Source organism: Halyomorpha halys, unplaced genomic scaffold, assembly GCF_000696795.3.
Source record: "Halyomorpha halys isolate HHAL.00 unplaced genomic scaffold, Hhal_1.1 Scaffold2886.1, whole genome shotgun sequence".
Classification (NCBI taxonomy): domain Eukaryota; kingdom Metazoa; phylum Arthropoda; class Insecta; order Hemiptera; family Pentatomidae; genus Halyomorpha; species Halyomorpha halys.
Genome location: NW_027112570.1, coordinates 6,341 through 25,414, shown reverse-complemented (window position 1 = coordinate 25,414; position 19,074 = coordinate 6,341). Strand labels below are relative to the sequence as shown.

The window sequence follows — 19,074 nt, the reverse complement described above, 5'->3', positions numbered from 1 at the left end:
ATTTTGAATAGTTTCTTCTTCTTGTTTTCCTTGATTAATCCGTTGAAAAAAAACCTTTCAGTAACAATCTTGCTTCATGAATCTTACTTGACTAGATGAGAGTTTTTAAGGACTACGGTAAAATATGAAAAAACAAACACACAAATTTTCGTAGAAAGATAGTCAGGGTGGCGGTCAATAAAGGTATAAAACAGTAGAAAAAACTATTTTATACTTTTATTGACCGTCACCCGGACTATCTTCCTACACTCTACTTCATACGGTCAACTATCTTTTTCCAATACACATTTTTCTTCTGCTATAGAAATATTTGTCCTTAAGGATAGAGACCTTATTATAGGGGGAAATTGGGAAGAGTGTCATCCTCCTTTTTGACATCCCGAAGTCTCACCATAATGTGAAGGTATTAGGAATCACATTGATTTTCATATCGAATCGACACTTCAATGTTCGATCATATAAGGGGCTTGATATGCGATTATTACCTGGCTATCATGAAGTTATAGAGGATGTAAAAAGGAATGGTAGAAAAAAAGAATAGGTATAGAATCTTGATTGAAACCATAAAGGAGTTGCGTTTCTAAAAGCAACAAAGGAAATTTAATCTTTCAGGCAAAATAATGAAAAAAGATAGATTATTACCTTTATAAGAATATGAGGACAATTGTAAAGAGGGTGGTGAATCTGATGTCTCAGAAGCCGGGTACCAATTACCTGATTAAACCCCCTTCCTTCTTCCTCGATATTCTACTGCCAAAATCAAATCATAATAGATAACGGAAAGTGAACAAGATAGCAAAGTTACGCGTATGTCTGTTTTCCAATCTTTCTTTAAAATTTTTATATTTAAGCCTTATTTTTCTTTAAAGTCGCACCAGCATAATTCTCTAACGTCGGCCCTGTTAAGAAATAGCATTGTTGGTGAAAGATAGATTATTAATGTGTTTACTGAATGCTTGCTGAAATGGAATTGTTGAGTTTTTTAGAATGGGAAATGATCGAAGGCCCTGAGGCTATGAGGGTTAGAAACAAATCCTATAAAAACTTGGAGGACAAGGCTTAACTAACTGGTTCTAAAGGGACGCGGTCGTTCAGAAGAACAAATTTTGTTAGAATGTTTCTATGCACTCTTACCATGTTGGCTGTTTTGAAGTCTGTATTTATTGCATCTATGAAAAGAAATTTAGTAAAATAATTCCAATATTGAATATAAGGTTTATGCGAAGTATTATAATTTTATGAAGGAGAAAAATGAGGTTCTAGCGAGGTATGATTGGTAAATTTGGTTTTAGGGCTTACAGTCACATCCAATTTAATTATAACTAGCATCTGTCTCTTACACGAGTATATCAGAGTTATAGATCATAACTCCTCTCGCTGACCACCGTATTGTAGTTAGATTTATTAATATACTAACAAATGTAAGCTCGTTGGTCGTTCAAATGATTTCCCGCTAAGGTAATACTTCTATGAAAGTGTGGAGTTTATTTCATGGTTATATATTTGATAGGCAAATATTGTAAGAATTAAGGAGGTTCAAGTTAGACCGACATGATATACTATCATAATGAGTTTTATGTCTCAAACAAGTTCGAAAAATTCGTTGCGTAGTTCATTGAGTACAACTAAACTAAAGTCAAAACAGGGGACTATTACTGAATTATTTAGTCGTCAGCTTACGAACACTCCGTCGTAAGTATTTTTCTAATATGTTGCTGTACCATGGTCTTTAATTTTTCCTAATACTTACAAGACTGTTTAAATGTTAGAAATGATGTAGCGGAGACCTCTGGTATTAATGTTACCAACCCTAGCAGTAATGAGTCTGGAAAAGAGAACTCAAATGAAGGTGATTTCAAAGCACTCTTTGGTTTTTGTTAATTTGGATTACACTTTATAGCTGTTTCTTAATGACATCCCATCCTATTTAAAGTTCATGTCTTTCTAAAAATGATACAAGAACATTGATATCAAAGCAAGTTATACCCCACATATTCAACTTTTACAGTTTAATATTTTACTTACAGTTTTTTGCAATTTTAATCTTCCTTACATAAGTATAATTGTCCTTGAAAAGTTCTAATAAAAAACTAAAAATCAAAACAATTTAAATACTTAATCAACAAAACAATTTAAATACAATTATTTTACCAGATATACAGTGGTCTTGTGTGTCTTTATTGAGATGAAATAGCTTTGCAACAGTGCGACAGCAATTAAACCATGTAATATAATCAACACTTCACTATGAAAATGATCAAGTTTGGTTTAAACTTTTTTAATTTAACATCATTTTGCCACTGTATTATCTTATGCTCATTTCGATAGCCATAGGCTGTGTTAATTTTGTAAACTATATCTTAGCTATGATGTGTTATTTAATGTTCCCTAATTTGTTTTTTTTTGTTTATGATGGCTTATGGTTTCCTATATACTACTTATACAAATTAATATATTATGATATTCATTTGAGAAAAATTTTTGCTGTTTAATAACTGTTTCACTAGGATGCTCCATTTAGGAGATAAAGGCGAAAAAATAAAACAAAATTACCTAATTGATTATTTTATTAAATTAATTACCTAATTAGTAAAGAGTTTTAGAACCGCCAGGAATATGTTTCTATGTAAAGTGAAGTGTAATTAAAATTAATTTTTAACATTCTGTGCTATAAGTTGCAAATAGTCCTCTAGACAGTTTCTGGAAAAAGATTTTTTTACTGAAAAACATCTTTGTTGGCTGTGAAAATCATTTTGATTAAAATTAGTTTGTTTTTTTTCCTTATGGTTTAATGTCAAACACGTGAGTAAAATGACCAGTGAATATATTATTTTACATTTTTTCTATTACCCTTATCTGGTAATTTCTGGAGGAGGAGAGGTTATCCATAGATATTAATCTTATTCTAACCAGGGTGGGGGAGGGGTTCAGTCTTCATTCCTTGGGGCTGCCATAAAATTAAACCAACCCCTCCAGACTGAGACTGAACAGGCAATACTGTAAACTTGAAATTGCTAAGGTGTCACCTCAACTCCCTCGTCTACAAATGTCCTCTACTCTATTTTACCTACCTACTCTTCATTTACACTATTTAAGGGATTTACATTGTTATAAAAGAAAAAAAAACATATTGTTCTGCATAAAAATTAAAATATATAAAAATAAACTAATTTGTGTTGACCATATTTGAGATTGTAAAAGTAGAAGAAATATGTTACTTAATTAAAATGAAATCTTAACATATTATTCAAATTTTTTATCAATCTGTTATTTATTTAGGTCAAAATGAAGCAGACGATGAAATAATTTATTCTTCTCAAGAATCACCTAGTGTAATTTATTTTAGTTATCTTTGCTTTATATTGGTACTCAACCATCATATTTTATTAATTATGTTTTAATTTTTAGAAAACCTCACAAGATGTGACCATTGTTGACTCATCTCCTAGTAGCTCTCCAGAGAAGTCGGATTTGAGCCGTAGTATAGATTTGGAGAGGTCTAGGTTAGATGTTATTAATATATCTTCTACTGTGGAAACACCGGATGAGGCAGGGAAAAAATTTCATAATGTTTCTTCATTGGATTCATTAAATAATAAAATAGTAAAAAGGAAGAGAACTGTAATAATTTCAAGTGATGAGAGTTCTCATGATGAAAGTGTTTCGCCTAAGAAGGAAGTAAAAAGAACATTTGTATTGAAAAAGCCGAGTTGTCTAATTTCATCTGATTCTTCTTCCAAGCCTGGGACATTTGTAACTCCTCAAAATGAGGTCATTAGGAAGATCATTACTGAATCTCCCAAAAAAAAGATTGTTACTAAATCTCCAAAAAAAATCCAAAATGTTGGAACTAGCTGTGTTTCAAAAACAGTTGAGAATGAAGAAAAAGGTACTGTTGAAAATAGTATGAAAAAAAATGTTCAAAAGCATTCTAGAAGTATTAGTGCTAAAACTGCTGTTGAAATATCAAAGGAACATATGGCTGATCAGGAGGAATCTGAAGGTAATTTAAGCAGAGTATGTTTGTATTTGAATATTCAATCAAATATTTAAATATATATATGTTTATAGGTACATTTTTTTTTATTAATCTGAAGACCTTGTTATTTTGTCTAATGGATTAGATTTCCAGTTGTATTATTAGATGTTATTTATTTTTTTATTAATCTGAAGTAGAACAATTTTTCTATTGAAGATAAGATGGATAAAATAATAAAAAGACGTTTATTGAAAGTCATGATTTGATCCCTACAGCATGTCTTTATTAGGGCTTAATATACAAGATACAAATTGATATTAAACTATTTTAGGAGTCATAGATGACATAAAAAATTATGTAAATTTGAATAGAGTTATAAGACAATAGTGAGATATAAATTGATGAATTAAACAATAATAACTGATACAGTAATGTATTATGATTAATAAAAATTATTCTGCTGGATTAATGACAAATAGAATAAAAACAGAAAATTAATAACGCTTAACAAATGATTACATTCATTTACAAAGTTAAATTATTATTATTATTATTTTTTTTATTCTTCCCTATTTATTTGTATAGAATTGTCATTAAACGTTTTGATCTTTCAGATGAATGCATGGCTACTTGGTTGGAGAGTATGTCTTCTCATCCAGCAGTCTTGAGTAAACTTCCTGCTAATGTAATTTCTTATTGTAGTTCTATCTGTTTTATTTTCCTTTGATGTATGTATATATTTTAAAGGATATTATATCGTTTAATATTGATCAATCCTCGTAAGTTTTGAAAAGAACTTTATACAATTTTGAACAAATAAAAATTAATGTATTATTAAATAGATAACTCAAAAAAGAATTCTAGATATCAGAAATAATTCTACAAAACAATGTTTAAAATGAGATATTCCCAGAATTATGGGTTTATTTTTGTATTTTCTAAGTATGAAAATCCTATTATAGATTTTTCTGGATTTACGAACTGTCATAGCTTAAGTGTAGTAATATTTTATAAAATAACTGTTAATGTTTATCACCTTATGCTAAATAATCTTGTATTGTTCCTCATCTGAGTTTTTATTAGAAATAAATTTTAAAACTTTAAATTAACTTTTTCAACTTTTAAATGCAACTTTTTCTGTTGTTATATCTAGATCAATTATATTTAATGAATTTTATTTATTTTTTATTAAATGTTAAGATTTTAAGGATATTGTCAAGATTTCTAACTATACTGATTATAAAAATTTTTTAGTGAAAATTACCATATTTCTGTTCAAAATTTGGTAGAGCAAAGATTATTTTATGTATTTGTTACAGGCCAATGAAAAAGATCTACGTGATATTTATAAGGACCTTGAGGATTGCGAATATGAAATAATGGATAAAGCTTTCTCTACTCTTGTTAATCTCCCATCGTTTGTATCTGAATTAATCCCTAGTTTAAAAGGGGATAGCACACTTTTAAAGAAGCTTCAAGTATTTCGACAAATGATGAAAGCTAAAATGAAACGAACTAGATTACTTTTAAAAAACAAAATCAAAACTCAGAAAGATTCCGTTATGGGTAGCTCTAGTGATTTGAACACATCAGTTGAAAGTGAATCCTTATTTGATTTTAAGAAAAGTTCAGTAAATTATTTAGATAAAAATACTATGAATGAAACTCCTCCATCACACCGTTTTAGTGGCAGCAATAGCATTAAAACAAGGGACTCTAGTGTTTCAACTAAAACACTTGATTCAAATTTTTCTTTAAAGAAGAGCAATATTGCTTCTTTAAGTACACCGAACGAGCCTGCTGACATCAGTACCTTGGAGTTGTCTTATAGTGGACAAACTTCGGAAATCTTCAGTCAGTCATCTTCAAGTTTAATCAATCAAAGTTGTGGTGATCTAATGACTAACAGTGTTTCTGATGATAGACTAAAGGCCTTAACTTCTGAGAATAATTTTAAACAAACAAAATCACCATCTAGTTCTGGATTTAAATTAAAACAACCTTCAATGTTACTAAAGACCTTAAATTCATCTGTTTTTAATGATTTGAGTCCATCTGTAAATAAACCATATCCGTCCACTAATGAAAATTCTTTTGTGCGATCAGGTATTAATAGTTCTGATAAAACTTTAGATGTATGTAGTTTTAATACAGATCATTCCATTAAAGAAAACAATGAAACTTATGTTCCTAAAAACACATTTGGTTTAAGTGCTGTAAGAAATAATAATAGCAGTCTTAAAAATAACTTATCAGAAAGTTTGATGACTGCTACACCTAAGTCATCTACTATTACTGATACTGAGCAAAGTGGTCTATATACTCCTGTGTTTTCTAAGCCTGTCAAACCATTAAACATCTCCCGAACTTCTATGGGTAAGTATATTATTTGTTAATTGTAATTTATGTTAATTCTTATATTTTGCAAATTTTCATTATTAACCTCCTATAATCTTATATCTGTATAATGTCAGTATAAGTATGAAGCCTTCTAAGTCGATATTTTGATCTAGGGTTTTTGAGACTGCTTGTATTGATTTTAGATAGATTGTATTGATTTTAGACAGATTGTAATGAAAACATTACAGTTGGAATCTTTTTAAACTGAATTGCGTTTGTTTGGTTGATATCCAATTCTTTCAGTATACATTTTTATTTTAATCTAATAAGAAATGTTCATTGTTATAGGTTATGAAGAAAGTCCCAAGGATTTTGAGCCTACATCTTCCAACTTTGGGAATGTTAATGTTAGTAGCACTAAAGAATTCACCTCAACTAATTATCCTCATTCAGCAGAAATGATGAAGGTATTATTATAAGATTAATTGTATTATTATAATTTTAATGAATTTGGTTTATTAATGTAATTAATTATTGATATCAATAAATTATGAAATGAAATCCTCATAGGTTGGGTCACTATATGAGAAAAAATTCAAAATAGATTAACTAACTTTTTTTTATTTCTGTGTTCCTAGGTATTCCGAACAAAATTTGGACTTCATAAATTTCGGCCTAACCAGATGGAAGCCATCAATGCTGCCATGCTAAACTATGACTGCTTTGTACTGATGCCGACTGGTGGAGGAAAATCACTTTGTTATCAACTGCCTGCAGTATTAAGTAAAGGCACTACCATTGTCATATCTCCTCTCAAGTCACTCATTTTCGATCAAACTGAAAAATTGAAATCTCTTGATGTAATATACTCCTTTTTGATGAATATATATTGTTTTATTGTTACTAAATGATACATTTTTCATATGTTGATTATAATATCTGGTAAATGTTAACTAAAAAACAAGCCTATTGAGGAACTGTTTGTTACCTTAGATTATTTGCTATTTTATTTTTTATTATATAAAAATACAAGTTAGTTAAATTTTTTGACTATAAAAGCCATCTCAAAATGGAGCAAGTCTGAGAAATAGCAGTGTTGCCAACCATCGGTCTTCATACTAATTCACCATTCTCTGACAGATTGAAATTCTTTACCTATTGTTTCATAGTTGATCACAATAAAATAAATGTTATTTTAATGTCTTCATTATTCTTAAACTGTATCAATGAAATTTATATTATCAATTAATTAAGATGTTAAAATAATTAATTTTTATTTGTTTTATTGTTACTAAATGATTTAAACTTTTCATTTATTAAACTTATTAATTTTATCATATAATTTATATTTCTGTAAATACAGTGTGAATGTGCTCTCTGATCCCTTTTACAATCTTCATTGTCCCTATTACATTGTATGATACAACAGGATGTAATATACAATAAAATAAAATAATATTAATTTGGCTAGTAATGGGAGTACTTGGCAACAAGGGTTGGTGGAGGTTGCCAACTACTGGTGGTCTGAAGACTGAACCAATCCATTCTTCATTATTCGGGTACTAAGAGTGGCCACATTGCGAAAATAGCCTCCTGCCTTATTTCATGTCAGCTTCTTTAAGTTCATAAAAACTTCTTTAGTAAATAGTGATTAATTTTGAATGATCGTTTTCATAAATTTCCAGATTAATGCAGCTTGTCTTACAAGTGAAGCAAGTCTTACTGAAGCTAATCGAATATATCACCATTTATCTGTTAACAAAAATCAGACAGGTATTCAGTTTTGACATTTTATTTCAGTATTTCTGCACTGTGTTCTCAGTTTGTTAAATTATTTTTCTCTTCACATTTAGATATTAAGCTACTTTTTGTTACTCCAGAGAAGATATCAAATAGTGAAAGATTGAACAGTGTTTTCGAGACCATGTACAATAATGGACTTCTTTCTAGATTTGTTATTGATGAAGCACACTGTGTTTCCCAATGGGGCCACGATTTCAGGTAATATTTATTTCAAATTTCTTTATCTACTTGTTCTAAATTGATATATAAACAGGATATGTTGATTAGATGAATTAATTTTTATTACAGATTCTATTTTTTTATTTCTGTTTTTAGACCTGATTATAAACGGCTTTCACTGCTGAGGACCAAATATCCCAAAGTTCCTATAATGGCTCTCACAGCTACCGCCACCCCTCGGGTTAGAAAAGACATTCTTCATCAACTTTCCTTGAAAGAGCCCAAGTGGTATATCTGAGTTTTTACATTACAAAGCATGAGTGATACCTCTTTTTCATTAGATTTTTTTGTTAAATTAACCCCATACGTACTGACGTTTCAGTGTACTCTTCCATTATCAGGGTTCACTTGTACCGAAAATTTTACTATATCACAGATACTAGTTGCTCTCTGTGTCCATTTCCATACAATTATAAATGAAAGAAACTGGTTTACAAACTTTCTTTGTCGTACTGTGCTACAATGTATGTAGTTATTGAATTAAAAATTGATTCTGTTAAAATATTAAGTAAATTAACATTATATTTTTTATTAAAATGAATAAAAAGTATACAAACTTATTTTTTTTAATGTATATACATAATTAAGTGTTAATCATTCATTCTAAAAATTTTCCTTTGTAGTTTAAATAATGCTCCTATTTCCATGAATCTTTGTTGTAATAGTTATCTTTGTTTATTGATTTTCTTAGAAGCTCTTGCTACTAACTTTATTTAGAAGTATTGACAAAACAGATACATTCAGTCATTTAAACTTTAAACTTCCACTATCTTTAAAATTTGAGGTTGTATGATTCAGGATACATAAAATCCGAAAATGGAATAAAAAACAAATTTTATCAGTCCGCCATCCGTGGCTTTTCTCAGAGAATACTGGTCTGATTTGATTTTAATTTGGCATTATAATCACTAGTTTCCCTACGATGATATTTAAAATTTAATTATTACCAATTCATTTATTCAAACATTACCTTCTGCCAATTTTCAGTTGTTTTTTAAAATAAAATTTATATAATAATAATTTATAGTCATTTTTTTTTTATTTACCTTCACAGGTTTTTATCTAGTTTTGACCGACCTAATTTAAAATATGAGGTGCGAAACTTGACTGGTAAAGCTGCTCTTTTAGAAGTCTTAGGTCTTCTTAAAACAAGGTAAACTTTTTAAATATACTATTATTTTATTAATATATAAGCCGAAAAAAATGCATTAATTTATATTTGAATTAGATTCGCTAAAGATTGTGGTATAATATATTGCCTCTCTCGAAATGACTGCGATTCACTCGCTCATAACCTAAAACTAAATCAGATCAAAGCTGCAGCCTACCACGCAGGACTTACCGACGATCAGCGTTGCACTGTACAAACAAAGTGGATTACTGACAAAATACAGGTATTTTTCATATTTATTTATTTTGTTCCCTCATTTAATTATTTTCTTTTTTACCCAACTAAGGCAAAGCTAAAAGAGTAATGTTTAACCATAACCTCCTCATTTTATGGGCGACAATATATGCTAACTAAACAATCTATTAAGTTTTATGTCTTAAGTTACTCAGTAATGTCTCGTAATTATTTTCCAGGAATTTGAGCTCAAAATACTGAAAAAAATATTTTATTCATAACCACTTTAAATGACAAGGATGATCCTGCATTAGTATCTATATACTTTTTTACTTGAGGACGTTGTACATTGTCAATATCAAATTCTGTCTGTATGTCTACTATTTTAGAGATTTATAGTAGCAATAATACTAACTCGTGGGCTACACCTACATGTACCATACTCAATAATATTAGTCGTGTAATGTGGGCTTTATGTTGATATAATGTAGTCAATGACAGTTGGTTTCATTAACTAATGAAGGCTTTGATACAGATTGGACATTAAATGTTTAAGAACCTATTAACCATTAAAAAGTGTTTTGTTCAAGTTACAATATTGTATATAGCTGTAGGTATCAAATATTTGGATATAAATTATTAAGGTTACATAACAATTAATTTATCATTACAATAAATAAAGACCACAGTTATTTAACTCCCTCGTAATATTGGTGGTAAGTATGAAAAAAGATCTTGCATTAAAAATTAAATATATATAAATAATTGACTGTATAATTTCAAATTATGAAGGAGATGGTTAGGGTTTCGGTATAGGAAAATAAATAGTTTTAAACTATTTCTGTTTCTCTTTGATAGCAACTCTGACCATCTTCTTCACAATTCAATATATATTGTTTTATGTCCAACTACTTAAAATGACACTTTAGGAAATTTTTCTTTTTAACACACATAGTTGACAGTTGTTTTGTATAACAAGCTAACAGAAAGTTATAATATTTTATGTATTATATGTAGTTTTGTCTTAATTTCAGTAAACTTATGATATATTACTCTATATTTGTAAGAGGAGTTTGGACATAATTGGAGCAGAACATCATTTAGGTATAATGCAAAACAAATTAAACAAAAACAACTTTATTCTTTGATAGCAACATGTACATGACAGTAGAGTACAAGTATACAATTAGTAGTATAAACATTAAAATGACACAAGGGATTAAAATTAGTTGTTCCAATACTCCATCAAGTTGTACAGTGACTAATGATGTATATCCTTCATAATTTCAATTGATAAATAGACTATTCTTATTTTATTTTTATTAATTCATTAACAAGAAACAATTTGGTTTCTTTTTGTAGATTAATTGAATATTGCTATTAAGTGTAGATTATTGTTAAGAAGGTTGAAGCGGGCTGTTTTCGTACCTAAAGGATAGTAGGGTGTGGAGTCTGTTCTTGATTGTTGTTTAAGGGTTTTCTCTGACCAAATCTGTCTTTCAGTCCAGTCATGTCCAATCCTTCTAGCTGGCTGAATATTAATGTTTGATAAAGGGATTAGATGATGTGACTCGATGGGCTGAAGGTCTTAGTTGGAGAGGTCCCTAAGTCAAAATCCCTTCATACCTTTTGGAGAGGTATTCATGATTAACAGATAAAATTGAGTTTTCTTATAATTCAATAATATTATTCTTATTATAAAACGAAAATGTTTGATTAACATAAAAAGCCAGAATAAAATTTAAGTTCTATTTTTATAACTCAACATTAGGATTAGGCTGAAAAATAGTTAATTATGTCTAATACTATTTTAATATTCGGTCATATCAATTTTATTTAATTGCATTTTTGATTTTTAAACAGGTGGTATGTGCTACTATAGCATTTGGAATGGGAATCGATAAGCCAGATGTGCGTTATGTCATTCACTATTCTTTACCAAAATCATTAGAAGGTTATTATCAAGAAGCTGGAAGAGCTGGTCGGGACGGAGAGCGAGCAAATTGTCTACTTTATTATAGTTATAAGGACATGCACCGTATTAGGAAGATTATTGAAAGTAACTATTATTGTGCTTCTATTCAGCAATTTAATGAATAATTTTTAATTTTTTTACTATCTGTTTATACCAATGATGAATTATAAGTTAACAAAGAATGAAATTTTAGTGGACCGTGATGGAACTGAAGCATCAAAGAAAACACATTTAGAAAATTTGTGGAAAATGGTCAGGTTCTGTGAAAACAGAACAGAGTGCAGAAGAGTGATGCAGCTTACATATTTTGGTGAAAAGTTCAGTAGGGATCAATGTAGGTCACGTCCAAGTACAGCTTGTGACAATTGTCTTAGCAAGGTAGGATATTTATTTATGGACTTATATCTCCTTATTTATGAGGCTTAGCTATTTGTGTTGAAGTATGACCTAAAAATATTTACTCTTGTCTTATTAAGACACTTCAGCAGTAAGAGTAATAATTGATTTATACGATAATAACAACAATAGTACAACAATAGTAATTTTTACATTAAAAAACCAATTTAACAATATTATATTTTCCTGAAACTATATAATTTATAATTTATGTTTTGCTGAAATTATATAATTTAAGCAATAAATAATATTGTTAAATTATTTTGTTATACTTATGATTCAATGATTCATTTGCAGTATTTATTTGATTTTTAGGATGAATACAGTGTGGAAGATGTAACCTCCATTGCTAAAGAAATTGTATCTGGTATTAAAGAGATCTGTGGTGATGTTAGAAACAGTTCATGGGCTACCAATTTTACATACCTTCATATCATAGATATTTTTAAAGGAAGTGCTTCTAAAAAAGTAATCCAGTGTGGTTAGTAGTTTCATTTAGAATATCCTTCTAGCATTAATTATTACAACCTGTAGGTACAATTTTGCAAAAGTTTATATCCTAATTTTCTAATGACTAATCTAATTTTTTGAAATTTGGTTTAAGAGTTTCTCATTGGCTGACTTAAAATACTTTAGGGGTGAATATGGTCCCTTCTTTTTGGCCGAGAGTGTTGAGCACTGTATAATACCTTGAACTTGTCTCATGTTGCTTATCAGCTTTCTGAAATTACAGTTAAGATAAATCAATCTTACTTACCCCTTTTGGGTATGTTGGGGAGGGATTCTAGTAACTGAAAGATGTTTTGATCGATCTATTAATTTTTTTTTTTATAGATGTATAAAATTCTTAATAATATTATATCTAATCTCTGGAATACTCATTGAAACTTGTTAGAAATCAAACTGATTGTCAATTGAATAGGTCACAACAAATTACGACTTCATGGTGTTGGTAAATCATGGAACAGAGTTGACAGCGAGAGCTTGATACATAAGCTAACCCTGGACGGCTACCTGGGTGAAATTCATGTTGCATCAAAGGATGGGATTGTAAATTCCTATGTGAAGGTTGGGCCCAGGGCTGATCTGCTGTTACAAGGTAAAGCTAAGGTATGTCTTCTTTGAATGTTACTAAATCAAACTCATTCCTTTCATCAGTTATTGTGTTCTTTGATTTTTTAATGTATACTGTTTTTGTTATCATTCACTATAATTAATCCTTTATTTCATAAGTTAAAAAAAAATTGTTTACCTTTCTTTCTGCCTAAAATTTCATTATAAATCATGAATTAATTGCTATTTTTCTGGACTACTCTGTATTTTAATCGATTATATAGACTATTTTCCAAATAATTTCAACCTTCTTTATTGAAACATATTGCTTGTCCAATGTTTCGGCCATTAAGGACAATCTTAAATGTTAGTATCAAAGCCTCACTTTGATCTTTTAAAATTTACAGACTATTATGCTCAAGTTAATTTAACACAGTTAAAATCAACTTGTTTGTCACCATAGCATTTATTAATAATTTCTATATATAATAATTATCGCAAAACTAATACATTTATAAATGTATTGGTGTTGTGATATACTGATTACTAATTTTTTGGTCTGTAAATCTTTTTTTCACTCCCGCCTGTTTTCTAGTTATTGTGTTTATACTTGTTTTATAATATTACCAAAAAATGTAATTCTTGCTTGCTACAATCAGTTCTCATTATATAGTGATGATAGACTTAATTATGCTTTAGTTATAATGAGCAGCATTGGCTATTGTACCAGTGAAAGAATTAACAAGGGAAATGTAATTAGTGAGGAGTTGATCACTGCTATTCAAAGATTAGAGGTTTTCTAGGTATATAATAACAGGCATGGAAATAATAGCTTAGTTATAAAACTTTTATTCAATTTACAGGTAGAACTGGCTATGAAGAAAGATAGTGGCAATGGAAAGGGTAAAGGGGCTGTAGCTTCAACAAGTGCCACAAAGGATACTGAGACTGAAAATGAGGAAATTAAAAAGATACAAGATGCGTGCTATGCTGCTCTAAGAGAAAAAGTCAGGGAGATAGCACTACAGTTGCATGTTTCTACTAATTCTGTTATGACATCAGAGGTAGGCAAAAGTCATTATTGTTAATAAGGGCCAATGGAACTCGGGCTTTCTTGTATCTCATGTTATTAGTTAACTAATAATTTTCTATGTTAAATTTATTCAGATCAATCTATAGTAAACATTTTGTGGTAAAATGACAAGTACAAAGAACTCTAAACTCCTAAAAAAATATTTGTTCCCAGGATGTCTCTTGGTCCTTTGATTCAGTTATTACTTCTATTTTTTTATGATCACATCATGTAGTATATATAATGATAATGAGTAGGGAGCACGGTAGCACAGTGGTAAGGCATTGTGTTACTAACTCCAAGGACTCTGGGTCGAATCTGGTTGTGGCAGGTAATTATTTATTCTGTTACTGGAGCCTTAAGCCAACCCTGTGTGTTCTAGAGCCCTCCTGGGGCCCATCCAGCCTCATAAGTAAGTAATTGACACCAGCCTCATAAGGTACCCTTAATTGGGAAAAAATCTGGCAGTTAAGCCATTTCTTGAAAAAATCACCTTGTATAAATTTTTTTCTAAAAACAGTATTTCCTTACTAAGTACTGAACCCCTAACCCTTCATGGATTATTGCATTTCACATTATTATTATAATAAGAGAGAGAGAGAGAGAGAAATACTTTATTTATCTATGCTGCCTAAATACATTAGGTTGCTATCTCACACAGCATACTTATCAATCCGTAATCCGACATATATAAATTACACATGCATGGTATAATCAGGAAAAAAAGAGATACAATAATAGGATATAATAAACAATTTTTTTCACCCCTACAGTTTCCTTTTACAATCCATTTCGGTCTGTACAACAAATACAAATGTTTCATTCATTCCTATTTTTCTTTCTCATTTCTGCTCCTCCAATTTCACCCTTTCACAATTATTCAATTCACCCGATCAACAAATTCACCCTCCTAGATACTCTTCAGTGACCCGCTAAACAAATTCAATATTAGACGGTAATGTGAGATCAGACCATCATTCATAGTCACAGCAGTAGATCAGTCTACCAAGAACAAACAAATAGATACATTTTACGAGAATAAGACTAACACATAGATTAAAAAGAAAATATAATAAAAAAAACCGGTTACAGGAAACACTTGAATGGATAAATAAGTTTTAAAAAAACACACAAAAAAAATAGTATCAATAAAATAAAATAATTTAATGAATAAATATGTTAAAACACACAAATAGAGAGGTCAACATATTAAAATAAATAAATAGATAAAATAAAGAATAATCTCCGAGCTAATTCCCATGCAGGTGATGGTGTATGATCCCCAGGGAGTCCAAAATAATATTTTCCGCCAAGATCGCAATATCCCCAATGCTAACACCTAGGCCTTCTAAGAAGCTCCTTGTTCTATCTGGTATTGTTCCACGAGATCCAAACCAGAGGCCTCTCTCGGTAAAATCCATGAAGAGTTTGGGCTCTGTACTTGATATGCAAGTACTTTTCCTTGATCAATGATTATGTAAAGAGGTTATCTGGGAAACAACACACTAAATCCTCCAGGTCTGCTACACTCTTATCCATTGAAGAATCAGGTACACTCTAAAAGCTGGTGCATCCATAGAGGATTTCCCGACCCTAAGGTTGATGAAACTGAATTGATGTAAGGCTGATAAAACAGAAAATGAATTCTCTATCAGCTGGACCACAAGAGTCATTAATCATAAAGCTAACCCACTCCCCATAAGATTAATAAAAATTCTTTGTAATTATTTGATTTAGGTTAAGAATAACTTAACAATTTAGTGTTTTCACATATTTTTCTGTTCCCTAGCCATCCCAGCATCTTTCCAAATATTACGATAATGCTTTCGTTCCTGGTCACGTGGCCATTTGGCTTTAGTTATAAGTAGTTTTTTGGTACCACTGTGCACCTTTACGATAGTTTTCAAACCTAGCCCATTGGAACTTCCTTATATTTTTTATTTATTTGATAACTTCTAAACGTAATAAATCTATGAGAAAATCTAGAGGTTTCCCCACAGGGAGCTTGGGCGTCCTAGGACTGCCAATAATGAAAGTGATGTTCACCAGAAGTTAAAGATTTATGACACAATTTACTATGCTAATATAGTATTTTTTTTTAACCTTAATTTACAGAAATAATACAAAACAATTTTGACTCTACATACAAGTTTGGAATTTTCGCCTGGTGGACCTGTGGTACTAAATGTTTCCTACTATATCTAAACCTAATAAATACCAAAAATCCACATAATCTAAGATTTAAGACTATATAAGTTTAATTTAACTGCATCTAAAACCAAATTGTCACGGAATTTATTTTACAAAAGGTTGTATTACTACCAACAATTAAAGTAACATACACCAGATTTACAACATCACAACATTATGACACAAACTGTAATTTATGACACAATTTATGATTTTAATATATTTTATTTTTGTACTTCTTACAAATTGTAAAAAAAAAAAATTCTAACTTGTTAATAGGGCTTGTGAAATATTTCATTAAAACTTATTTGCAGGCATTGAAAGCTATGTCACAATCATTACCTGAGACTGAAGAAGAAATGCTTACAGTTGTTGGAGTAACAAAAGCAAATTTTGATAAATATGGAAACCAGCTCTTGGAAATTATTTCAGAATATTCTTTTGCTCGAGATGGTAAGATATGTTACTCAAATACAGTGTAGGCAAATTAAGGGCTGGCTGCTAAGTCGAGGATTTATGTTGTCTGGAATTTAGCCTAACAATCTACTTCAGGATTTATCAATTCTGAAATTGAAAATTTGTATTTCTAGTTTCCATTTAGCCTTGGGGTTAATTAGTTCTGTATTAGTGTAATTCTAGGGCTAACTCTTTTAAGAGCAGTTCAGTACATGACTGATTAGGATCAACTTTGTCCTAGATGCAAGGTTAGCTCCTGACTCAGCAACTGGCTCTGAGTGTCAGAACAAATTTTTATATACTTTTTGTTTGGCTAGTTTTTATTTTTTATATGTAACTGATTGGAAATAACATTCCTGATAAGGACAATATTCAGGATTAAGGATGAACATTTTAATTATTATATAAAATTTTATATTTCTCATTTTATGAATCTCAGCTTATTATTCATTGCTTACATATGTTACTCTCATATGAGACTGGTTATAACAAAATTATTAAAATAATGATGGTATGAACTGTTAACTGCTGATATGTTTTCCGATTGAAACTTAGGTGACATGATTGATGTTCTAAGATATAAGCTGTTTAGTATTTCAGGTTTACGGCTTACGTCATCCTATTTAACCCTTTTATTTGTACTAATGTTTTTTTGTTTTATTGCAAATTTCATGGGATACCTTAATAAGATATTAATAGCGTATATTTCAAATTTATTCTCGTAGAATTAATTTTAATTTTTTTTTTTTTACTAGTTTTGTTGTGTGAAAGAGCAAGTAAAAAAACAGCAGAAGAACCAGGTCCATCAGGAGAATCGTGGGAAAGCTCCCCATATTTCGAATGTCCTGTTTCTGTCCAAATTGGAACCAAAAGGAAAGGAAGATTCAGAGGTCGAGGACGAACCAAAAGGGCTAGGGGAAGGTATTGTTACTTATAGATTATTAAGAATTATTTTATAAAATATTGAGTTATTAATATTGTATGATAACTATTAAGACTAAATAAAATTTTTATTATATTTTTACTCCAGGAGTACTTCCACTGCCTCTTCAGCTAGGTATGTTCTGTTTATAAATAAGTGGTTAGTGATAGAATAATATATTTTATTATTTACTTTTCAACAATCTTTTTGTTTTTTTTCAGAAGTGTTACTCGTCGAAATTTTAAAGGGTAATTTTGTTTTTACATATTTTTCTATTATTATTATTATTTTATTTGTATTTTGATACATTTTTATGTTGTGAAACCCAGAGCTAAGAAAAAGGCATCACCGAAGAAGAAAACTGTTGGTAGCAGTAATAGAGGTGGTAGAGGAGTGTACATCCCTCTTCCCAAGTTCTGAGGTGTCTACCAATCTTCTTTGGTCCAGTCCATCTATTTTACACGCAAACCTAATTCTGATTTTGCCTTATTGTAAATATATATATTGTATAGACTGGTTTGTAAAGTTTTTATTAAGAAAACATGGATTGTTATTCTCAAAAATTCTATCATCATTTGTGAATAGACTTCTTGATTCCAAAGGTACATGCTTGTTGAGAAAATTTCCTTCAAAAAGGTGTAAATAAATAAGTTTTATAATGGCTTACCTCCATAATGTAAATTAGTATGAAAAAGTTTGTTTTATTTATGTATAATTTTATATTATAGTTAATACATGAAATATTAAGTTGTGATCACATTCATAAAAATTAGTTTCATCTATTTTATGTATTTTATATGTATATTTATTTATATAAATTTTTCTAATGAAAGCTTAACTTTATTAAACCATAATATCCCCACCCTTCCTGTCTTTATCCATTTTTGAATATTTTCTGGAATAGATTTCATTATTCTCCCAAGAGCAAATATGACAAATAACATCAAACAGATCTTAGAAAAACAACTCTTCTTCGATCAATAAGGTGTTTCATGTACTGCTACTACTTTATTACCTACCTGCTGTCTTTAGAGCAGGAACCTGGGAGGTAGTTAAGTTACCAATTGTTTCTTCTGGTCCTCTTTATAGTGCAGAAGAAATATGAAAATACATTATAAATCGTACGTGGAACAATTTCCACAAAGATGGAGTTTAAATTTTTGAGTATATTGTTGGTATATTTTTAACATACTACAAGTATAAATAAATATTAGTGTCCTAAATGTGTTTTTTGCTGCCATCTTGAAATGGTTTAAAATTAATAAAAAATTTTTAGGCCTCGGTGTTAAAACTGAGAGACTAGATACATTTTGAATCTGGTTGG

At 29.8% G+C, this 19,074-nt stretch overlaps 1 protein-coding gene across 2 annotated transcripts; it reads left to right on the top strand.

The window, feature by feature from the left end:
• Nucleotides 1-1,488: 1,488 nt before the first annotated feature.
• Blm (Bloom syndrome helicase) lies at nt 1,489-18,521 on the top strand. Of its 2 annotated transcripts, XM_014437612.3 has the most exons (23): nt 1,489-1,692; nt 1,770-1,849; nt 3,280-3,332; nt 3,409-4,003; nt 4,594-4,664; nt 5,299-6,355; nt 6,668-6,786; nt 6,958-7,179; nt 8,005-8,092; nt 8,173-8,320; nt 8,438-8,569; nt 9,396-9,494; nt 9,570-9,735; nt 11,550-11,745; nt 11,855-12,039; nt 12,373-12,538; nt 12,980-13,167; nt 13,974-14,174; nt 16,687-16,825; nt 17,584-17,749; nt 17,859-17,885; nt 17,972-17,998; nt 18,080-18,521. In XM_014437612.3, the coding sequence occupies exons 1-23, from the start codon at nt 1,568-1,570 to the stop codon at nt 18,168-18,170; spliced, it is 4,341 nt and encodes a 1,446-aa protein (XP_014293098.1). In that variant the 5' UTR covers nt 1,489-1,567; the 3' UTR covers nt 18,171-18,521. The 2 variants fall into 2 exon arrangements, with proteins under 2 accessions (XP_014293098.1, XP_014293099.1); XM_014437613.3 differs by lacking the exons at nt 16,687-16,825; nt 17,584-17,749; nt 17,859-17,885; nt 17,972-17,998; nt 18,080-18,521 and having other exon boundaries at nt 12,980-13,156; nt 13,974-14,138.
• The last annotated feature ends 553 nt before the right edge of the window (nt 18,522-19,074 follow it).